Genomic DNA, 21,643 nt, shown 5'->3' on the forward strand with positions numbered 1-21,643 from the left:
AATGTGAATTACTGGATTCCTACCATGATCAGAGAATAAAGAGAAGATGGGGCTAGACATTTCTTGGAGATGCATGGACACAAGTTGGAGCATGGGAAATTCCAACTAAATATTAGGGAAAAAATATTACCATGAGACTTGTTAAATCCTAGAGAGCTTGTGAGATCTCTTCCTTGGTGTTGTTCAGGACTCGGTGGGACATGGCCTTGAGTAAACTGATATATTCAGACTTCTGTTGAGAAGAGGTTTGGACTAGTTGACCTCGAGGTCTGTTCCAACTCAAATTATGATTCTGTGATTCTTTTATTACAGGTTTTTGTGCTTGGCATGAACTGCAGTGGGTGCTTGGGAACAGGAGACATCCAAAGCACTATTGAACCAAAGAGATTAGATTCCCTGTGTGGCAAAAAAATAGCCTGTCTGAGTTATGGAAGTGGTCCTCATGTTGTTCTTGCTACAGAAGGTAAAGTGTGACACAAATACTGCTTTTTTGGATAGTTCTGCTTTAATTAGTCAAGCAGGAATGAAAGGTCTGTTTTGGGAACATAAGAGAGAGAATTGGGATAAATGTTTTGGGCTATCAAGTCTTAACATGCTTTCATTAGCCAACATGACGTGCTTCTTCTGTTCATAGCTAGTTCTTTTTTGTAAGTTTCTCAAGCTCTGCTTTGATCTTGTTACTACTTCTGGAAGATTTTTTAGTACACAAGTTAAATTTGGACCTTCTGGTTGGATTTAAAATGTGTTAGTGGCTACATTGTGCTCCTGTTCTTGTGCCAACATTGTCCTTCAGCTAAAATGCATCTTTTCCCTCAAGTACTTACTTCCAGATGTGCTTTAGAACTTTCATATTGCCTTTTCTGCTTTTTGTTTTCTGTTGTCTCATTGGCACTCTGTTGAAACATATACCATGCTAGCAGCCCTTCTGCAGATCTGTTCGCTATTAAGTACATTATTTTTGAAGACAAATGACTAATGTTGCGTTCTCAGTGAGATTCTTTTAGAGCCTGCCCGATAATATTAGTATTTGTGTCTCTTCATTAATGAGAAGAAATCTTGTTGACTAGTTTAGATTAGATGACTAAAGGTAGGTGACCTGAATTACGTTCTCTGTGTGTAACTATTCTTTATATACCATTACATCCCATGATTTTCCTCAGGGCCACCCATTCTGGAAGCTTTTTACATGTGCACCCGCATTTTCTTTTGAGCTTTGTTGCTGGCAGATTTACTCATACCCCATCATACTCCTTATCCAGATCACAAAGTGAAATATTGCACAAGAACACGTCCAGAACTGATCCTCGATGACTTTTACTTGTAACTCCATTCACGTGACTGCCTGCCATTCATCATAGTTTCTTTTAACCTGCCTGTCAGAAAGCCCTTAGGGACTAATGCAAGAGTTGTGAAATACACATCATTCTTTTAGTAATGAAATGGGGAGAAGGTTGTTTGTATTTGACAACGTAAAACCAGTAGATGCAACCTGTTATTATAGAGAAATATTGGTTTAGTGTAGCACATCTTCTCTGGTTAGTTTTGGGGAAACCAAAACTAACTTTATATGAAAACATAAGGAGTCTGGTGATCTCTTTAGATGTCTGAAGGCGTTCAATGTCAAATCTAGCTCTCTTGGACTAACAGCATAATTTAGATGTAGAAGATGGTGACAGTGGTAGACGAGATGAAATCAGAATAACTATTCACTAAGTCTGGCACTATTGAAACAAGAGGATACCTGATACATGAAAAATGTGAGTACAAAAAGGTGTTAGCTTCATGAAAAACAGGCCAATACACATACTTGAAAGTAAATTAGAAGGGTTGTGCCTCATAATATCTGTAATCTGTTCTAAGTGCTTGGGAAGTATGAGGGGAATGGGCTGCAGGTTCATTTTCCCCCTAAACTTTTTTTTTATTGCTAGTCAGAAACAGAATTCTGCACTAGATAGACTAGATGCCTAATCCAGTCAGACATTTATTGCATTCTTAATTTTACTAGCATGTTTCTCAAAATACAAGACATGAATGGCATGTTTAAATAATAAATAGCAGCATTGCCTAATTGTTTTTCCTACAAGCATCTTCATGTATATTGCAATGGGGTGAAAAGCTTATTTGAACTTTTGAAAAGTGGGAAACACAGGGCCAGGACACAGACAGATATTTTGGCTGGCTCTCAGTAACAAAGACATAACCTGAAATGGGGACTCCTGTCATTTCTCTCTTCTATATCGCTTTGTCTCCTTTCTTTTAGCTATGTGATTCCTTTTACGAAGATTATGGTGATACTATCCTTTAGGATTTGTGGTAAACACTATGAGAAGATGGGATAGTCCATGGGATTAGGTGCCCAAAAGGGCACGTGTATACTTAAATGTGTATAACATGTTACTGAATTTGGCTTTTCAGTTTGTAATTTTATGTTACGTAGCCATTGGAAAAATAGATTTTGAAAGGGGTTTTTTCCATTTTTATTATAGAAGGAGAAGTGTATACATGGGGTCATAATGCTTATAGCCAGTTGGGCAATGGTACAACAAATCATGGTTTGGTTCCCTGTCAAGTCTCCACTAACTTGGTGAACAAGAAAGTCGTCGAAGTTGCTTGTGGCTCTCATCATTCTATGGTGTTAACATCTGATGGAGAGGTGAGAAAAGCTAGAATAAATCTTTCTTTTCTCCTAATGAAATTTTAGTACATGAGAAACTGGAAAACATACTGCACCTAGTGCATTGGTTGTGCTTTCTGTCCTCAGAGTGCTGATGCAATAAAAATGTTTAGCAAAAATGGGAAATCTGTTAGTCTATCTACTTTGAAGTGCATGCAGGACATGGATTTCAGTGCCACATCTCCTTGTAATAAGAAATTATCATTTCTTCCTATTCTATACCTTACCGTAGATGCTTAAAAGTATTAAAACTGACATCAGTTTAAATTGTGTTCATGTCAGGAGTTTTACCCAGTGAAGTAAACAGTTTTATCATCATTTACTCTGAGATGCCATTTGTGTGCAGTCAGTCATTCTGCTCTGGGCTCTGGAAATTGAACAAATCTTCTGTACCATTGCAACTGTTGTGTTGCCTCTTAACTTTGTTTGGTGGAACATTAAAGAATGGAATATATAAATACTGTGAGTGGCATAGTTTTGATAGAAACAATTATATTGTAAACCTATGTATCTCCCTAAATCTTAAAAGAAAATGTGAACACAAACTCAAAATGTATTTTTAATGCATGTAACTTCTTTCTTGAATGCATACTTAGAGCTGCATGTTATAACCTCTTCTTTGATGACAATCCTTTTCTGACAGGTATACACATGGGGTTATAACAACTCAGGCCAGGTTGGGTCTGGCTCAACAGCTAATCAACCGATTCCTCGAAGAGTTACCAGCTGCCTACAAAATAAAATAGTAGTTAACATAGCCTGCGGACAGATGTGCTCCATGGCTGTGGTGGAAAATGGAGAGGTAGGAAATTTTAATCAAAATTTATGACTGAATTTTACTGTATGTAGTATCGTAGGATTTGGGTCATTTTAAACCTTTCAGTAATGTACTATCACTGGGAAAAGCAGTATTTATTTCCAGAATCCCTCAAATCCACCTGCTTGTACTGTTTGTAAAAATCTTTGTCATAACTTGTGTTTCATATTCTCATATACTTAAGCACAATTTCCTATTTGTGCTGGTTATAGCTTCTTTTTTAGAAAGAAGTTGAACAGAAATTTGTTCACTAATACTTGGCTTCTTGGTTTATGAGGTTACTCATAACATTTATCAACTATTACTTTGTATCAACTACTGAAGTTGGCTTTCCTGAAGGAATTCAGGTATTAAACTTTAAATTTACTTAAATACAGTTCTGAGGGAAAAATAAAAATAAAAATTAGAAGGCCAGATTTTTACAAATGTAGTGATTAAATCATAAAAGCTATGTATGTGTATTTAACATCTCATGTTAATGTTAACGTTTCTTGTTAACTGATTTACTGATTTTTTAGAGTGGTACTATATTCTAACAAAAAAAGAAAGTACTGATTAATGTTATCCCATTGCTGTCTTTATAGCAAAACGAAATATTTTGTCTAAACTAGAATCTTATATACCAAGAATGTGAGAATAATCAGTCGATACTATCTTAGTTTTCAGTGCCCATATATACATATTATCTCAAGAAAAAAAGAAAAACAGAGAAAATAAAAGTATATTGCATATGTTTTTCCACCTCAATACACCTTGAATCCCTCTAGTACTTTTTTCTTAATCTCCATTGTGAGGATATCAAGGGGATTTAGTGTTCCTTCTGCTGTAGTTCATTTGAGCTGAAGACTTAGGGCAGCCCAGTTCCTCTCCAGATTCATCACTTCAAGCATTTCAGTTTAGACTTTGGTAGCTCCTGACTGCATTAGAGTAGTGTAATGTGTCACTGAAATTACCAGTTCTCAGTGTTTTCCTTCTTATATTCATTGCAAAACCATTAATAGTCTACTCAAACTGCTGTGAACTTCCAGTTTATACTTGTTTTAATATGTTTTCTTCTGTGTTAGAAGATTTTTGAATGAGAAATTAGCTCTTTTAAAAAGGGAAGTGTTCATGCTGAATTTGCTCTGTGCTGGGGAATGGCCCTATGAATCACTTATTTTCCACTTTCATAACTTCTAAAAAAGATGAGTATGAAGGGCTAGAATTTTAGATGAGCATACACTTGGAAGTTTTAACTGATGAAGCATCCAAAATTTGTCATTTCTGGTACAGAAAAACATATACAGATAACTACATATTTCTTTTATGTATATTTATGTAGGGTTTGTGTATATATGTGTATGTTTATATATACATACGTATGTGTCTACATATACAGTACAGATCCTAAAGTGTGGGAACTTGAAATATTGAAGGAAATTATTATGGGAACAATGAAGTAGTTGTATTGATTTCAAAAGAATTACATACAAGTGAACAACTGAAATCCCTGTTTTTGTTTTTAAGGTCTATGTCTGGGGTTACAATGGTAATGGGCAACTTGGACTGGGCAGCAGTGGTAATCAGCCAACGCCATGCCGAATTGCAGCCTTGCAGGGCATCCGTGTACAGAGGGTAGGTGTGTGATGCTCCGTGTCAAACCCTTTATGAACAACTGAGAAAATGCTAATATTCTGCATGTGAAGAATGTAGTCCCGGATCTTTTGTTTAAAGTGCATTTTATCAGAATGAAAACTTGCATCTTAAACAGAACCTCTGAGAAACTGTGACCCTGTGGAGTTCAGTGGGAATTGCGCCATTGTTTTCAGTGAGGTCAGGATTTTACTTAAAGAGGACTAGGAATTTAGAAATGTTCGGTCCTTTCTAATAAATATTTTTTCCCAACATTTGTAATAAATGCTATTTTTAATGAAGTCTTCTTAGGCTACCCCATTCTTCATTAGACTGTATTTCTCTCTGAGAAAAAGCTTCAGTTTAGTATTTTGTCCTTCTGGCAGACTTAATATCATTTTTAGAATTGCACTTCAGCCACAATCACTAGCAGGTGTTTGGAGTCAGACCAAGCTCTCCCCACTTGCTTTTAGTCAACAGTTGGTATGATTTCATGGCTGGTCTTGAACTTGGGTGGCTATTCAGCTCTACCAAATAACTGAGCTGCCATCAGTGCTACCAGCAAATCGGTAACTTCTTTACAGAATATTTCAATCAGAAATATTGAAAGTAAATGCAGAACTGGTACTGAAAGTTTTAAATTGAGACACTGAGGACACTGTCAGGAAAATGACGTGTTCTGCTAGGAAAAAAATGTTTTTGTAAGCTAGTGAAAATTTACAAGAGTGTGTTGAACTTTGAATCATAATTATCACATTTAATCAGATAAATTATGGATTATTATTTGAAATTGAAATTGAAGTGAGCTCATTTATTACATAGCTTTAGGTCCTAGGATGTAGTCTGTGGCTTTGCTGGTAACAGTTCCTACTGGAGAATAATATAATAAAGCAAATATATTTTCTCCATGTATAGTCTCCTGTTTAGACAGTATGAGCATTCCAGTCAGTTTGTCTTAAATCCTATTTCCATCCACTTCATTTGCTTGATACCCATTAACACTAAACTGTAGACATCCAATCAGCAAATCACTTAAGCATTTATTTCATTTAAAGCATATCACGTGCTTCCTGGATGTCAGTGGACTACATGTACTTACGCTGTACCTGCTTTGCAGACTATATAATGGTACATGAGCTAGTTTTGAACAAGGTAAATTGGTTTTAGACAGTTTCATCTCTTTTTACTTCTTGGATGGTTGCTCCTGTTGCTTATCTTGTATGGACCCTGGTGGTCCTCAGGCCCAGCTGTGGAGAATTTCCTTCCACTGATGTAAATTATCTCGGGAGAGATGAGCAGCAGAGCTGGCAGAATGTAGGGGATAGTTTTGTGTAATCAGGAGTTGGGGAGACCTCACCTGTTTTTATAGTGGTAACCTATTCAAGTAGGGGTAGTTGCTTATAGTGCAGGGTTAGTGCAAGACTCGGTCTACCTCTTTTCACATCTTTTCAGCACACTGTCCATATTTGCCATGTAGCTTTCCTTCTTTCTCAGTCCCTAGGTATTCCTTTCTGTACTCTTTAGATTGTCTAGTCATTTTCCTCACTGATTTCTTTTTTCTTCAAAGTCACTTTTCTACTTTGTGTTCCATTTTAATCATCTTACCTGTATTTGTCATTTTTTAAACTTTTTATTAACTATAGTGAAGTACAATCAATAACATCAATGTATAACATAACACACATCTGTCTATATTAACTTACTATTACATAAAAATGAGATTTTTCTTTTTATTATTTCTTACAGGTTGCCTGTGGCTGTGCACATACGTTAGTGCTAACGGATGAAGGTCAGATTTATGCCTGGGGAGCCAATTCATATGGCCAGTTAGGTACTGGGAATAAAAGTAACCAGTCTTACCCTACGACAGTTGTTGTGGATAAGGACAGGTAATACTTCCATTCTATCAGTCAGACATCAGTTGGCATATGTTCAGAAGAGCTACAGAAAATTATGTCGTTTTAAAACTTATTTTTTTAAGAAACAGACTATCATTTTTTACAATAGTTCTTTTGCTGAGTGTGAATGGATTGGAAGCTTGTCTTACATACAAATTCAATGCATTTAAGTTTGATTTTCATAGAATGCCTTGGGTTGGAAGGGACCTTAAAGCCCACCCAGTTCCACCCCCCTGCCATAGCAGGGACACCTCCCACCAGCCCAGGTTGCCCAAAGCCCCATCCAGCCTGGCCTTGAGCACCTCCAGGGATGGGGCATCCACAGCTTCTCTGGGCAGCCTGTGCCAGGGCCTCACCACCCTCTGAGGGAAGAATTTCCTCCTAACATGTAGATTAAATCCCTCTTTTAATTTAAAACTGTTCTCCCTTGCCCTTTCACTACCTAACCACCTAAAAAGTTGCTCTCCATCTTCCTTATAAACCCCTTTAAGTACTGAAAGACCGCAGTGAGGTCTCCCAGAGCCTTCTGTTCCCCAGGCTGCGCACCCCCAGCCCCCTCAGCCCTCCCAGGAGAGCTGCTCCAGCCCCTGCCCACCCTCATGGCCCTCCTCTGGCCCCGCTCTCCCAGCCCCACACCCTCCCTGGACGCAGCACTCCAGGTGGGGCCTCACGAGGGCAGAGCAGAGGGGCACAATCCCCTCCCTGCCCTGCTGCCCACACTGCTGGCTGCTGCCCGGATTTTTGGCCACCACAGCCCCAAATCCCTCTCCTCAGGGCTGCTCACAGTGAGCTCTTCTCCCAGTCTGTGCTCATGGCTAGGATTGCCCCGGCCCAGGTGCAGCACCTGCACTTGGCCTTGTTGAGCCTCGTTGGGTTCACGTGGGGCCACTTCTCCAGCCTGCCCCTGTTCTGTGATCTTCCCAGGCACAGAGGTGAGGCTCACTGCTCTGTAGTTCCCTGGATCTCCCTTTCCAACCTTTTTAAAACTGGGAGTGATGTTTCCCTTTTTCCAGTCACCTGACTGACAGGATTTTTCAAATAGGATGGAGAGAGGCTTGGCAGCTCCATCAGCCCGTTCCCTCAGGACCCTGGGATGCACGGCATTGGGCCCTACAGACTTGTACCTGTTCATTTCCATCAGGTGCTCTCTAACCTTCTCTTTGCTTGCACTTTGCTCCCCCAGCAAAACCTCACCCAGAGGTTCAGGGACTCGAGAGATGTGGGAAGCCTGACTGGCAGCAAAGACTGAGGCCAAGAAGTTGCTGAGTACCTCAGCCTTCTCCTTGTCTGCTGTTACCAGTTCTCCCCTCTCGTTTATCAGAGGGCACACAACTCTCCTTGGCCTTTTTTTTCTGGCCAAGAGAATCCCTTGTCATTCTTTGCATCCCTCGCCAAGCTCAGTTCCAGCTGTGCCTTGGCTTTCCTGCCCCCATCCCTACACACCCGGACACCATCCCTGTGCTCTTCCCAGGCCACGTGTCCCTGCTTCCCCTGCCTGTGCATTTCCCTCTTGCACCTCAGTCTGACCAGCAGGGCCTTGCTCAACCACAGTTTTCCTGCCTTCCCTGCTTGATTTCTTACATGGGGGATGAAGAGTTCTTGTCCTGTAAGAGCATCCTTGAAGAGTTGACATCTCTGGTCAGTTCCTGTGCCCCTAAGGGCAGCGTTCCAGGGGATCCCATCCCCTAGGTCTTTAAAGAGCTGAAATTTTGAAAAGAAAGAGCACTGCACTTCATAGGTCTTAATTGCAGTTTCTCTTTGCTGGTGTAGTTCCATTGTTTGAAGCCAACAATAAAAGCTTTAATGCCTTGGAATATAAATTGTGTTTTACCATGCTACATTTGACAAGGAATACACACAGAAAAGGTGAAGAGTGGACATCTGCAATTCGTGTTATAACTGCTAATAAATCCAGCTCATCACCCAGGGGAGAGAGAAAGAGCTGTGTTCTTTCTTGGTATCGTTGCCTGAAAATTAACCTTAGATTTTTACAAATTGAATACTTCACTGTAGTCCTTGATGGGTAGCGGTGTAGTTATTTCTAGAGCTAATTCAGAGCCATGTATTTGTGTGGGCTGAGAGATGAATCTGTTCAGTACTGCTGAGTGGTGATTGTGGTCTCCTGTTGTGAATAATAAGAAAATCATCACATCTCCTCCTCCATGTGCCTGTGTCTGTTACTGCAAGGAAGATGGAACTCCTCCCTGGTGCTGAGACACGGCCTGCTTTCGAACATTGCTATTTCTTTGTATTTGTGTTAGAAAGTAACTTGATTTTTTTTTTCCAGACACTTTGGTTGCAGTTGAAATTTTAGCACATTTTAATACTGTGCATTGCCTTTTCCCCTTTTGTTGGCCAGAATGTGCATTCCTGGTGTCAGTGAGAGTATTACCTCACTAAAGCCTGCAAGATTTGTACATGCAGCTTTAAACAAGTTGTTTCCCAGCTATTTTCCCCAGGCAGCTGGGAAAACAAGTAAATAAGCTGTAGTTCAAGCTGCAAAACAGCAGATTGTGTAATGCTGTACACAGTGGGAGTGAGGAAATCCTAAATCAACTTTAGGATCACTGAGATAGCCTACCATAACTAGAACACATTTAGAAACAGCTTTTAGTGCGCTGTTTGGTTTGAATTTGTCATTTTCAGAATGAAAGTCTGTTATGTGTGAGTAATAATAATCGTATGAGTAATGACACTACAGTATTTTAATTAAAATAAATCTGTTTAGATTGTCAGCTTATGACCATTACCTATAAACAAGCAGAAAAGATTTGCAAGATTTGCTCTCATTAACTTTCTGTGATGACTCAAAGTACAAAAATCTTACCTAGACCTACCTTTTTTTTTTTTTTTCCTTATTGGCAACACCTCATTTTCTCCTTCATCTTCTCCAGTACCTCATCTCCACAGCTTAATGCAGCAGCTCACCCCACTGTGCAGCACCACCGAAGGCACGCAAGAGACTGGGAACTCCTCGTGGCTTTGTTTGAGGGAGCAGAGTGCGTGCTGCAGCCTGGTGCTCTGCCACAACACCAGCTCCTTACACCCACGAGGCGTTTTCACCAGGAAACTTTGAGTGCACACTATTCGAAGGAACATTGAGGGCTGTTTTAATTTTGCCACCGATGTTAGGAAAACGTTCTTGCAACCTGAAGTGCATGTGTGCTTGCAGAGAGGGTTTGCGCCAGGGCCATGCAGGAGGTGGGGAGCTTTTTCACTGCGTTTTCTTCTTATGACGGTGACTTTGCTTTTGTTCTTTTTCTGCCTGTGAATTCAGAGTTATAGAGATCGCAGCCTGCCACTCTGCTCACACTTCGGCTGCCAAGACCCAGAGTGGCCAGGTGTACATGTGGGGCCAGTGCCGCGGCCAGTCTGTGGTCCTTCCCCACCTCACTCACTTTGCCTGCACTGACGATGTGTTTGCTTGCTTTGCTACCCCTGCCGTTATGTGGCGTCTCCTGTCAGTAGGTGAGCTTCAATATTTTTGTTTCAACGTTTTCTAAATAAAATCTTTCCTCCACAAAACAGGCTTGCACGTATTTGAAGCTTAAGCTTAGTTTATTGCAAAAAAAATATACTGGGAATTACAAATTGATGGAATTATAAAAATGGGTAGTGCTAAATGATTGTCCGTTTTATCAATGTGATTTATTTCTATGGGAAATGCAATGTTTTTGTGTATTTTGTGTGCATTTGTTGTTGGGATGGCAGTCTGAATAGCTGGTACATGCTGTATTTCTTGTGCAACTATTCAATGTTACTGTGCAATGGCCATGGGTGGAGAAGCTGAGTTTGAATTTGAAGAAATGAGGGAGCGATGCAGAGTCATTAGGAGCCGTGAAACTTTCTTTGATGCCTTTTAAGTAGACCACTAAGAAGGGGGGAGTCAAATTCCCACATTCAGAATTGGTCGCAGGCACTTAGAAACCCAGACACATCACGAGTGATCATTACCTGAGCTTCTGAAGAGGCAGATTACTGGATCTCAGATATTTGATTAACATGAAAATCACAGAATCATAGAATGGACCATAGAATCTTGGAAAGGACCTCAAAGCCCACCCAGTCCCACCCCCCTGCCATGTGCAGGGACCCCTCCCACCAGCCCAGGTTGCCCAAAGCCCCATCCAGCCTGGCCTTGAGCACCTCCAGGGATGGGGCATCCACAGCTTCTCTGGGCAGCCTGTGCCAGGGCCTCACCACCCTCAGAGGGAAAAATTTCTTCATGAAAATTCTTAAAGTTCATTCTTCAGCTACAAATTCAATTCCATATCAGTTGCTAATCACTGACCTAATCCAAGGTGAGTCTTGAGGTTGTCTGTAGATGTCATCTGGGAGCTTGAGCGAAAAGCTAGAGCACAGCAACTTGTTCATTTGTAATTTGAACTGTGGGGAGTGCATCCTGCATCTGTCCCACTTCTGGACTGTCCTGGCAATTGCTTTTATGTTGCCGTATGCTTTTGTCTGACAATTGCTGAACACACTTTGCTCCCCTGGTCCATTCTGAATGCTGGGCTGAGGAAACGTTGATACTAGCAGTCACGTTTCATCTTTGAGAGACTAGGGGATTCAGTGGAGAATCCTGCCCTGAGGAGATGTCTTCCCCCAAATTCATGTTTTGGGGCATAGTCCAAAGACCCCCATTTGCTCTAGGTTGAAGCATTTGAGCTTTCTTGGGTGGCTTGATCAGAACTGTAATAAATACGCTCAATTCCTGTGGATTTAATAAATATTCTTAGTATTGGTCTAATGGTAATTAGATATAAATCGTGTTACTGCACTAAAATCCCAGGTAACGAGGCGGCTGATTCATGTAAACACGTTTGTCAGTTTTAACCTCTAAGTAAAAGGATCTCTGGTGCATTTGGATTTGAAAATTGGCTTCACCTCTGCACACTGCAGCATCCTTCAAACTGTTACAGCAGAGCTTCAGCTTTGCCTTGGTTGTTAAAATCCCTGTACTTGGTAGCAGAGGTCTGAAACCGTGTCACACAAAAGAAGTAACAGTAGTTTTGCAGTACGGTAATTTCAGAAGGATTTTTACTGCAATTTCCTTGCTTTTTTTCCCTCATCCTTTCATCTGTAATCCAAAGCACTTTTGTAATCATTGTCCTTTCTGTGGAGACAGTTTTCAAGGCTGCCTGTTAACTTTATAATGCAAGTGTCATATGCACAGTGGGATGTACATACATATGAGGCACACAGGAATATAGAGACAGGGATACAAAGAATTTTTTCTAATACCACAACTCAAGGAAGAACACTCTGAATAGGCTGGTAACTGCTGGTATTTACCTTTAAGGGTATTGTACTGGACAGTTTCATATCTAATGGTCCTCTTTTGCTTTAAGATAATGTCTCCTCATGTGACTATTTCAGATAATCGTACTCTGAGCTTTATTGATTTTTGGGGCATCTTATAATAAGCAACACCCTTTATCTGGAATAATTTAGCCAGTAACAGCTGATAGCATTTGCTATCAGACACAGTGTTAAACTTCTAAGACTATTCAATTATTTTTTTCTGGCCTTGTACAGATGAGGTTGAGGAGTGGGATGTGCTTTTTGTGTCTGAAGCATATTTGTTTGGAACAGGAAACCAGTAAGGACTGAAAGCTGCCCCTTATTTGCTTTCCTAGATGTTTATATTGAGCATGTTTTTATGTTTGGTTAGTTTTTAGTAGCCTTACAGAAAAGTTGTATTAAGAATGTTAATTGCTGACAGATCCACAGGATGTTATCATGAGTGATATCAGTATTACCACTCACTATCAATTACCCTTTTTATCCTAGAGCCTGACGACCATCTAACAGTAGCCCAGTCACTGAAGAAGGAATTTGACAACCCTGAAACTGCAGACCTGAAGTTTCTAGTGGATGGAAAATACATCCACGTCCATAAAGTTCTTCTCAAAATTAGGTAAGGCACAAACTGTATACTTTACCACAAACTAAACCATATAGTTACGTCCACTGTGCTGAGTAATGACTGCTTGAAAATCTTGACCTTGTACAAACTCCCTTTTGCTTTAAAAGAAAAGCATATTCTGATGTGTAACATTTGGAAATGAAGTGGCATATGGGATGAAAGAGTCATATCTAAAGTACTGACAACTTCTTTTCCCTCCTCACTAGATCATGTTGCAGAAGGCAGGTTGAAATGTGAGAATTGTCTAACGTAATTTAAACTTTATCTGTTACAAGCCAGGTAATCAAATTAATAGTTCATATACAACTTTAAGAAAAGGACTTCAGAAATGCATGGAACATCCCTAAAGATATTATAAATAGAAAGGGAGCCTGCTATAAAATATAGCTAAAGTTTATGGTGGTGTACTTGGTCTGTTTTGACTGCTTTTTGTTTGTTTGTTTGTTTACCAACATTTTACTGCCGTTCATCTTTCATGCTTAACTCTTTCTTGTTTCGTAGGTGTGAACATTTTCGATCCATACTGAATAATGATGATGAAATTATAGAAATGAGTGAATTTTCTTATCCCGTTTACCGAGCCTTCCTGGAATACCTGTATACAGACAGTATTAGGCTCCCTCCTGAAGATGCAATAGGTATTGGCCGTAAATGGAACTCAGGGTTACTGTTTCTGAGAAGTTAATTTGTGCCTCCTAACAGGATGAGGAAAGCAGGGCTTGTTAATTTTTGTTTTTCTAGCATTTCCATCTTCTGTTAGGCAAGTGACAGGAAGAAGCAGCTGGAGACATGCCCAAGGAGAATGAGTGGGGGGAAGGAATAAGATCCAAAGCTAACATTCAGAAAGAACTCATTGCTTCTGATCTGAAAAACTGCTTTGTTCTTACAAGTGTCCCTTTTAGATATGTCATTCAAAGACCTTTAAAAAGGCACATGATCACCAGGGGGGAAAATAGAATAAGTCTGATCAATTGAGCTTAAAACTATAAAGTAATTGATTAATTTGAATAGAAATGCATATTTTTTGCACCAGGATAGCTAAAGATGTATGACTTTTCACAGGACTGCTAGATTTGGCAACACTCTATAGAGAAAACCGATTGAAAAAGCTTTGCCAGCAAACAATCAAACAAGGCATTTGTGAAGAGAACGCGATTGCTCTTCTGTCTGCTGCTGTCAAGTATGAAGCTCAGGTAGGGGGAACTTCTCTTCAGGCAAACAGTTCCTTTCTCAGAAATGAAACTGTTACAATATAAACCTAACTGCATTTAATGTATGAGTCACGATTACTTGCAATTGCCCTTTCTGACTTCCCAGACGTGTTTTGCTTTATTTAACCTATAAAAACTGCAGCTGCCAGCGATACCTTCCTGACCTGTTGGCTTACAGCCGTGAGTCAGGATCCTTAACCTGCTTGCTGCCTGCTCGTGCAGCACTGCGTGGCGAGCACATTTTTCACTTCTCCACCTTTGCGTTCTCCACCTGCTCGTTTTGTCTGTTTGTAGCTGGTACAGTCATCCTGGCACCACCCTGTACAAACAGTGGGAGAATTTACCTGTGAAGTCCTTCCCTGTTTATGCTTGTGCTTGTATCAAAAATCCATTTTTCACTGCATTACTTACAGAGAATTGTGCTGTCATGCCACAAATTACCCACTGTTAACTCCTCTCTCCGTATCCTGTCCTCTGGTCTGCCCTCAGCTCTGGAATGTTTCACTGGCACTCAACCTGTCATCAGCAGTACTGCCAGCACTTTATTTCCAAACAGACAAATATTTTGAAAGATGTTTTGCTTTTCTCAGCTTCTTAATGCTATGCTGACCGTGGGAATGATGATGTGGTGGGTTTTGTTACTCAAGAAATCCACGTGTCTATTTCAGACTTAAAGCAATTGTTAATACCTGAGCAGTTTAGTTGGCTATGGAGAAGTCCTGATCTTTCTGTTCAAGGTTTCTTTTGCTGTACAACAATAAACTAAGATAGCCAAACAGAGAATTTGACCTTTCAGAAGAGCCAAAATACATAGTTGGTAACATTATTTTTTTAATTATACATTTTCCTTTTGCTTTTACCTGGTTGTGAGATGCAGATGCTTAAAATAAGATGCGTTGATAGATGGTTCCAGGCATAGGAAGCAAGTAGAGAGAAGGAACTGAAACAAAAACTGAGTTAGAAATGTTGCAGTAACCTGTGCTGTATGGCATTAGTAAATGAGATAAATCCATGTCGGGCTTGCAAAGAGGAGGCTGGAAGTTTACAGTGAGTTTTGTAAACGAAGAGGGGATAACATCAGGTCAGTAGATGATGAGATTAACAGCTGCTGGTAGAGAGATGAAGTCAGACTTAACCAAAGCATCAAGACTAATAATCAGTACTGGAAGGCATGAACAACTGAGGCAAAAAGAGAGGAATTGTGGTTTTGATGTGTTGTGGAGGTAGAAGCCCCGAGTAACGGGAGAAACTGGAGAGGAGAGGAGGACCGAGTGATTTCATTCTCCTAAGAGCAGAAATTTTCAGTACAAGTTTATTCTGGAGTTTCTCTTCCTAGAAACTTCTCACCAGTTTGGAACATCTCAAAATTCGAAGTAGCTGTACTTGACCTGTGTCAGGTGGAGTAATTGCAAATGTATTTAGGTGTACTGGGAAGTAGTGAAACTAGCCTGGACAAAGTAGTAGAGATTTGTCAGAAAAACAATAAATGACATTGACTATCTATATGCTATCCTCCTCTTCCTCCTGTGATTCAGTGTTTTATTCTGCATACTGAATTGTTTTAAAACGTGTGTGATATTTTAACACAGTCATCAGCCAGCGAATTGGTTTACCCGCCCCTCGCACAGCAGGTACAGGAGTAGGTGGCTGTCCTCCTCCCTACATCCACGTCTCAGAAAGGGATAGAGGAGAACTGCTTTAGAAAAGTGCTGTAAAGACTTCTTTGTAGGGGATAACCTCTGTCTAGGGCGTTGGGAAGTAAGTCAGGGGACTTATATAGTCAACATGGGTTTGAGAACTGTCTGCAGTGTGTTGGCACTTCAGTCACAAACCGTGCAAAGGATTATGGAAAAGGGCGTGATAGCTTGGACGTTTGGAAAGGGAGAATTAGTCCTTTTTGTGGGCTTGGGGTTTTTGATTTTGGGTGTGGTGTGTTTTTTTGGTCATTAATGTGAACACTGCAAGTGACAGATTACAGTGCTGTGCTTATCTGCTGTCAGCAAGAACATCAACTGAAGGCTTGCTTGGCTATTGTACGCGTCTGGTAGGATCAAAAATTCTTGATAAAATTTTATTCTATCCTCAGGAAGTACAAAGGTCATCTGCTACAAAATATTTTAGGTTTATTTCTAATGCACAATGTGGAAAATTTTAGGTTGATCATCTTCAATATAACAGAATTAGTTAGAAAGATAGCATTTCTTGAAATGGAGAAATTAGTCACTAGAATTCTCTGGTATCATGGTCATCTTCTTCCATCAGTACCAGAAATGCAGCTGCTGTTCACTTTATTTTAATGTGGAAGTTTGCACACTGACTGTAAAGCAACATCTGATACCCAGATAATGGCAGCAGCACTCCAGAGGTGTACTGAAATCGGAGCTGTTGGTGACTTTGGTCTTCGTTCTACACTTTTTCTTCTTTTCTCACCCCTTTTCTTGCTGTGTTCTCTGTCAGAGCTTTAGTTACGTCTTGGAAAAGGCACAGACTTGAAGTCTCAGTCTAAGAAAAAGGTTTCCAAGGGAAATGTACCAGTGTTCTGCTGCATTTCTTTGTACAGGCTGCAAAGTTTGTGTAGATTACATAGAATAAAACTGTCGCAGATTAAAAGCCCTCTTTTTGCTCTTAATTTCCACGAGTTTATAGCTCATGGATTATACCACCATTTAGGTTTGCCTTGCAGCTGTTCCCAGCTGTGCTTGCTGCAGAAGGTGATTCACTTTCCTTCAGCAGCAAGTTGTTACCAGCTGAGGTTTCCTCAGGTAACCAGCTGACCCAGTAGGTGGAGAGAAGGATTGCCACTGTTGTGAGCAGTCTGAGTAGACAAAATTTGCTGAGTAAAACCACAGTAGTATGGCTTAATGGCTCGTACCCATCTTGTCCTGAATATCTGAACGTCTTTCTACAGCAGGACCATGGTAAGACAGAACATTTCTGCTGTCTGGGAATCCCAGTACCTGGAGAGGGACATAAAACTCCAAGGCTGACCACAAAAGACACACAGATCCTAACATAGTTTGTGTTCAGTGAGCAACAGCTAGCTAGGAATCTCAATTCCTAAATGCTTTCTCTGTTATATCATTTTTTTGCTTTTATTTTCAGAAAGACTAGGGTATCTGTTGGTTTTCACAGGACCACCACTGAATTCAGTGCAGGAAGGAGTCACTGATGCTCTAGTAGGTGTATGCAGGGAAAGCTGATGGTGTCAGTTACTAATAACCTTTTCTAACGAGCTCAGTAACTATGATGGAGTCCTAGAGTCAATTTAGGTGGCTGCTCTTGGGTTTTGTGTTTATTTTTTTCAGAGGGGGCTTATTGAACAGTTTATATTGACAAATTTCATCCTATCGTTTGTGATCTAATGAAGCTGATCAACAAAAGGGATTGGTAATGTGAGAGACCCGGTACATTGTCTGCTAATTAAATGATAGATTTGAAACAGGAAAATAGTGATGATAATGTTGCTGTCGGTCGTTCAAATTACAAATGAACTCAATCTGTTCCTAGGACTTGGAAGAATTTTGCTTCAGATTTTGCATAAATCATTTGACTGTTGTTACACAAACGCAAGGCTTTGCAGAAATGGACCATGATCTCCTGAAGAACTTCATTAGCAAAGCAAGCAGAGTGGGAGCATTCCGAAACTGAGACCCGAGCACCACCAAGCTGAAGAGCACATCCTCTTCCCTCCTGGAAACACTTCTCCTTGAAGAGCTTACCCATGGTCAGAACGTGCAGAGGTGTGGAAACAAAGACTTGGTATCCACCAGCTTTGGAAGTGTCTCCAAGTCTGCTAACGTACAGCTTTTGGGAAGATGCCTTCCAGCAGAGATGTATGGGAAGAGTTCACTGGCAACAGCCAGAATTTGACAGCAAAATCTAATACAGTAACTTCCTTTGCCCACGTAAGCGAACTAAGCTGTCATTATCTCGCCTATTTTGATTATTTGCCTTTTGTTTTTTGTATCTGGATTTTAAGGGGCAGTGACATGTTTGCTGCTAAAACTTCTCTAGTGTACTTCTGTCACCAAACTAAGTTATTACGCCATAGTGGGCTTCTTTGTGCCTGGTTTATCATCCAGTGAAGATAGAAACTTGTTTTTCCAAATACGTGGCAAAGTAACATCCATTTTGTTGAGCGGAGAGGCTTTAGATTGGCAGGAGCTTTTGTCTCACTACACGTTCATTTAGAGTGTAAATACTTAAACCATGAAGAGCTTCAGCTGGATGTCACAGGATATAGTTCCTGGCAGTTATGCCCATTGTTCTAGACAATGACAAAACCCTTCCTCTCCTTTACACCAAGCACGTTCCCTGGCAGCCCAGTGGGGCAGTAAACATTCAATAGTATCAGTCTGGACACAAATTACTGATTTTGGAGGTGTTTCTGAGCACTCTGAAAAACATCTGCTTGCTCGTTACTAAGAAAAAGAAACCCGAATGAAGCCTTCAGGAAAGGGAAGTTCCACTTGAGGTTTGTTTGTTTATTCTTGTCTTAGTGCCTGTCTCCAGACAGATCATTTTATGAAAAGTGGAGAAAGAAATAAGATAATTTTAAAGTGGAAAAAAAAATTGGTCTTACGATGAAATCATGGAAGTGAGACTCAAGCTATTTGCTATCTGGGACACTTTGTCCAAATACGTTGTCGTAGGTTCTCCACTGGTCCCTCGGGGTGACCACGCCACTGCATTACATGGTGTTTTAGGTGAGAGGAGTTGCCCTCTGGATGCACCTCTCGTATCACTGACCTGTGAGGGTGACGGGATGGCTCACATGGAGCAGGTACCTGATTCCTCGCTGCCTACAGTGAGCAAAGATGAAATCCCACTTCATGTTGTGCAGAGCAGGGCTGCCCCTTTATGGAAGATGCTGAGCTCATGAAGCAGTTAAAATTGTTTAACAGGCAACTGTAAATTAACGCTGAGAAATTATTTCTCTTAAAAGACTGCGTGAAGTGGCTTTAAGGGCCTTTTGTGGCATTTTACAAATGCAGCAGGCCAGAAGCTGGCTGTCTAGGCTCAGTGCACTGATGGATGTTGTGCAACCTTCACTCAGACCTTGCTCTCACACAGAATCCCTTGCTGACTTACTCTTATCCTCACGTGTGGTTTCCAAGAACCACATTTAATTCCCTTAAGTGATCTCAGCTTCATTTCATCATTTCTGCTGTCCTTGACCATGTCAGGTTATTATTTCTCAAGCAATTGTATTCCTTGAGGAGGAGGAAGAGGAGAAGCAAGTCTGGAGAGAAGAAGAGGCGGAGGAGCGAGTAGTTCCCCTTTTCACATCAGTCTCTGGGGATGTGATTGGATGGGTGAGGCGTGCAGTCAGCAAAATTTACATAGGAAGAGGGCTGTAAGCAAATTAATTTGGAAAACTGCTCTGGTTAACAAACAAAAATCACTTCTGTTTTCAAACCATCACTAGAAAGATACTAGATTATCTACAGCTACCACGCTTTTTTCCCCCCATCCCTTGATCATACAGCTTTGTCCAGCAGCGTAACTGCATCCTTCAGCAGCTCTGTCACCATTTTATATTCAAACAGAACTGGGCAAAACTTTGCAGTACATAATGCAGTTTCATCAAAACCACAACTTCCCTCTGGGGGGGGGCGAGATCTGTTTCGATAATTGTGTGTTGAAGGGCACTTGATGCAGGCACACAGATAAAACAGCATTCAGATCGGGGCACAAGTTTACTGCAAACCTCGTGGGTTTTGGTTAAAACATCTTTGCCCAGCATTAATGCTATTAAGAGCACAGATAGAAGGCAATGCCACATGAGCTGAGGCTGGGGAATTCCAAGCATTTTGGCTGAGTCAGGAATGGACGGGGTGAAGCCTTTGTCCCCCCTCACCCCAGGGCCCGAGACCCGCCTGGGTAGTTACGAAATGATGAGTTCAAAAAATGTACGATGAAAGTCTCTCCAAATAGTCCCGTTGTTTTACTTCATGAGCCCAAACTGGCAAAATGAACTCTCCATTTTATTTCTTTATTATTCAACACCTGATCAAAGCCATTCTCTGCTCAATGAAGAACCTGGCTCCCCGGGGATCCCACTCCCCAGAGTTGGCACCACCACTCCCCTGTGCTGGCTCAGGCTCATAACGCAGTGGTTCAACATCCTGAGCGCCCCAGACAGAAACTACTGCAGTCAGTGGTGTTTTCTCAGCGATGCATTTTTTTGGCTTAATCAGACCAATCGTGCCTTTGGTTGTTCTTGTGCATTGTGATTTTTTATCCCAATTCATTTTCCTCCTGCTCATCATTTCCCACCTCCCGTACACATTAAAGCTTAGCTGTACTTTCAGAACAGCTGCCAAAGCCTGTAATTTTGAGAGGAAGCATCTCCGGATTGAGAGAAGGTGATCCTAAAGACCTCCTATGTCTGTGGTGGCTTTTATTCAGGCAGTGTGTATCATTTGACCTGGATGTGACAGTACTTTATTCATAGAGACGTTTATTTATTTATTTGTTAACCATCATTTGCATGCACTTTCCTTGGCACTTACAGGTCAGTGTTTAAAGAAACAAACTGGCTGAAGTGGTTAAATTTGGACGCTTGTGCATAAACGTGCTTGAAACCCAATCACGGGATGCTTTAGAAGAAATTAAAGATGCATTTTACCATTGTACGATCGTCTGCAAAAAGACATACGTTGTGGATCTTGGAGGTTAAGTACTTAATAAAGGGGTGGGTCTAGTTCTTTTTTTTGGGACACCACAAACAAAAAAAGGTATTTGTTATGTGAAAATGTGGTCCTGCATAAAACGTGCCTGGGGTTGAAACTAAGAGAGATCTTCAACTGCTCAGAAAGGGAAACGCAGGTGGATCACTTTCTGAATCAAGTGGAATCGGGAAGAGAAGATAGGACAGGAATAGGATCGCTTAAAAGTTACATTACTGAAATTAAAGAGTTAGCACTGCGATGCCATTTAGTAGTTCTGTTATACCTGGTAACTCTGTAAAGTGCTGTTTTTATGTTATCTGAGTAATTTCCATGTGCTTTCCTTGTAAAACAAAGCATTTAATTACTCCGTAGAGACAGGACTTGCTGGGTACCACCTAATGATGTAGAAAGTTCACAGCCTGAACATAAAAATGTTTTGATTACTCGTTTCTTAATAAACTTGCCTGGTTTTAACAGACCATTAATAAAAATGTCATAGTATTTAAAAAGCGTGAGTGGGATTTTTTTCTTCCTTTTCATCAGAAGAGAAGAAAGTCTGACATAACATTTGCTCAGATTTATAAGTTGAGGTGGCTACGTAGTTGGTAATGTGGGAAAAGAAGAAATAGAACAAAGATGCTATTTCAGAGGGAGATTAAATTAGAAGACCATTCGTGTTTTTAAGGAAAATAACTGCCACCAGATAAAGCATAGGCAAGCAGAATGAAAACTGAGCCTGCAGAGCAAGAGGGCTGGAGAATTTGCAGCAGTTTCCACCTTTCAAATTAATGCCCTAGTGATTAAATGATTAATAAAACTGCTTCAGACC

At 40.7% G+C, this 21,643-nt stretch overlaps 1 protein-coding gene across 1 annotated transcript in view; it reads left to right on the plus strand.

Moving 5' to 3' along the window:
* The window catches only part of LOC311222059 (RCC1 and BTB domain-containing protein 2), a 32,963-nt gene extending 11,691 nt beyond the window's left edge, over positions 1-21,272 (plus strand). The window contains exons 5-14 of the mRNA XM_084306149.1: positions 313-463; positions 2,487-2,653; positions 3,318-3,476; positions 4,998-5,105; positions 6,849-6,991; positions 10,278-10,468; positions 12,794-12,920; positions 13,431-13,567; positions 13,992-14,122; positions 17,648-21,272. Coding sequence (XP_084162275.1) covers positions 313-463; positions 2,487-2,653; positions 3,318-3,476; positions 4,998-5,105; positions 6,849-6,991; positions 10,278-10,468; positions 12,794-12,920; positions 13,431-13,567; positions 13,992-14,122; positions 17,648-17,788 — 1,455 coding nt within the window. The 3' untranslated portion in view covers positions 17,789-21,272. The remainder of the gene's footprint in view (positions 1-312; positions 464-2,486; positions 2,654-3,317; positions 3,477-4,997; positions 5,106-6,848; positions 6,992-10,277; positions 10,469-12,793; positions 12,921-13,430; positions 13,568-13,991; positions 14,123-17,647) is intronic.
* Positions 21,273-21,643: the final 371 nt, after the last annotated feature.

This window comes from Netta rufina, assembly GCF_964035555.1.
Source record: "Netta rufina genome assembly, chromosome: 1".
NCBI classification, from domain to species: domain Eukaryota; kingdom Metazoa; phylum Chordata; class Aves; order Anseriformes; family Anatidae; genus Netta; species Netta rufina.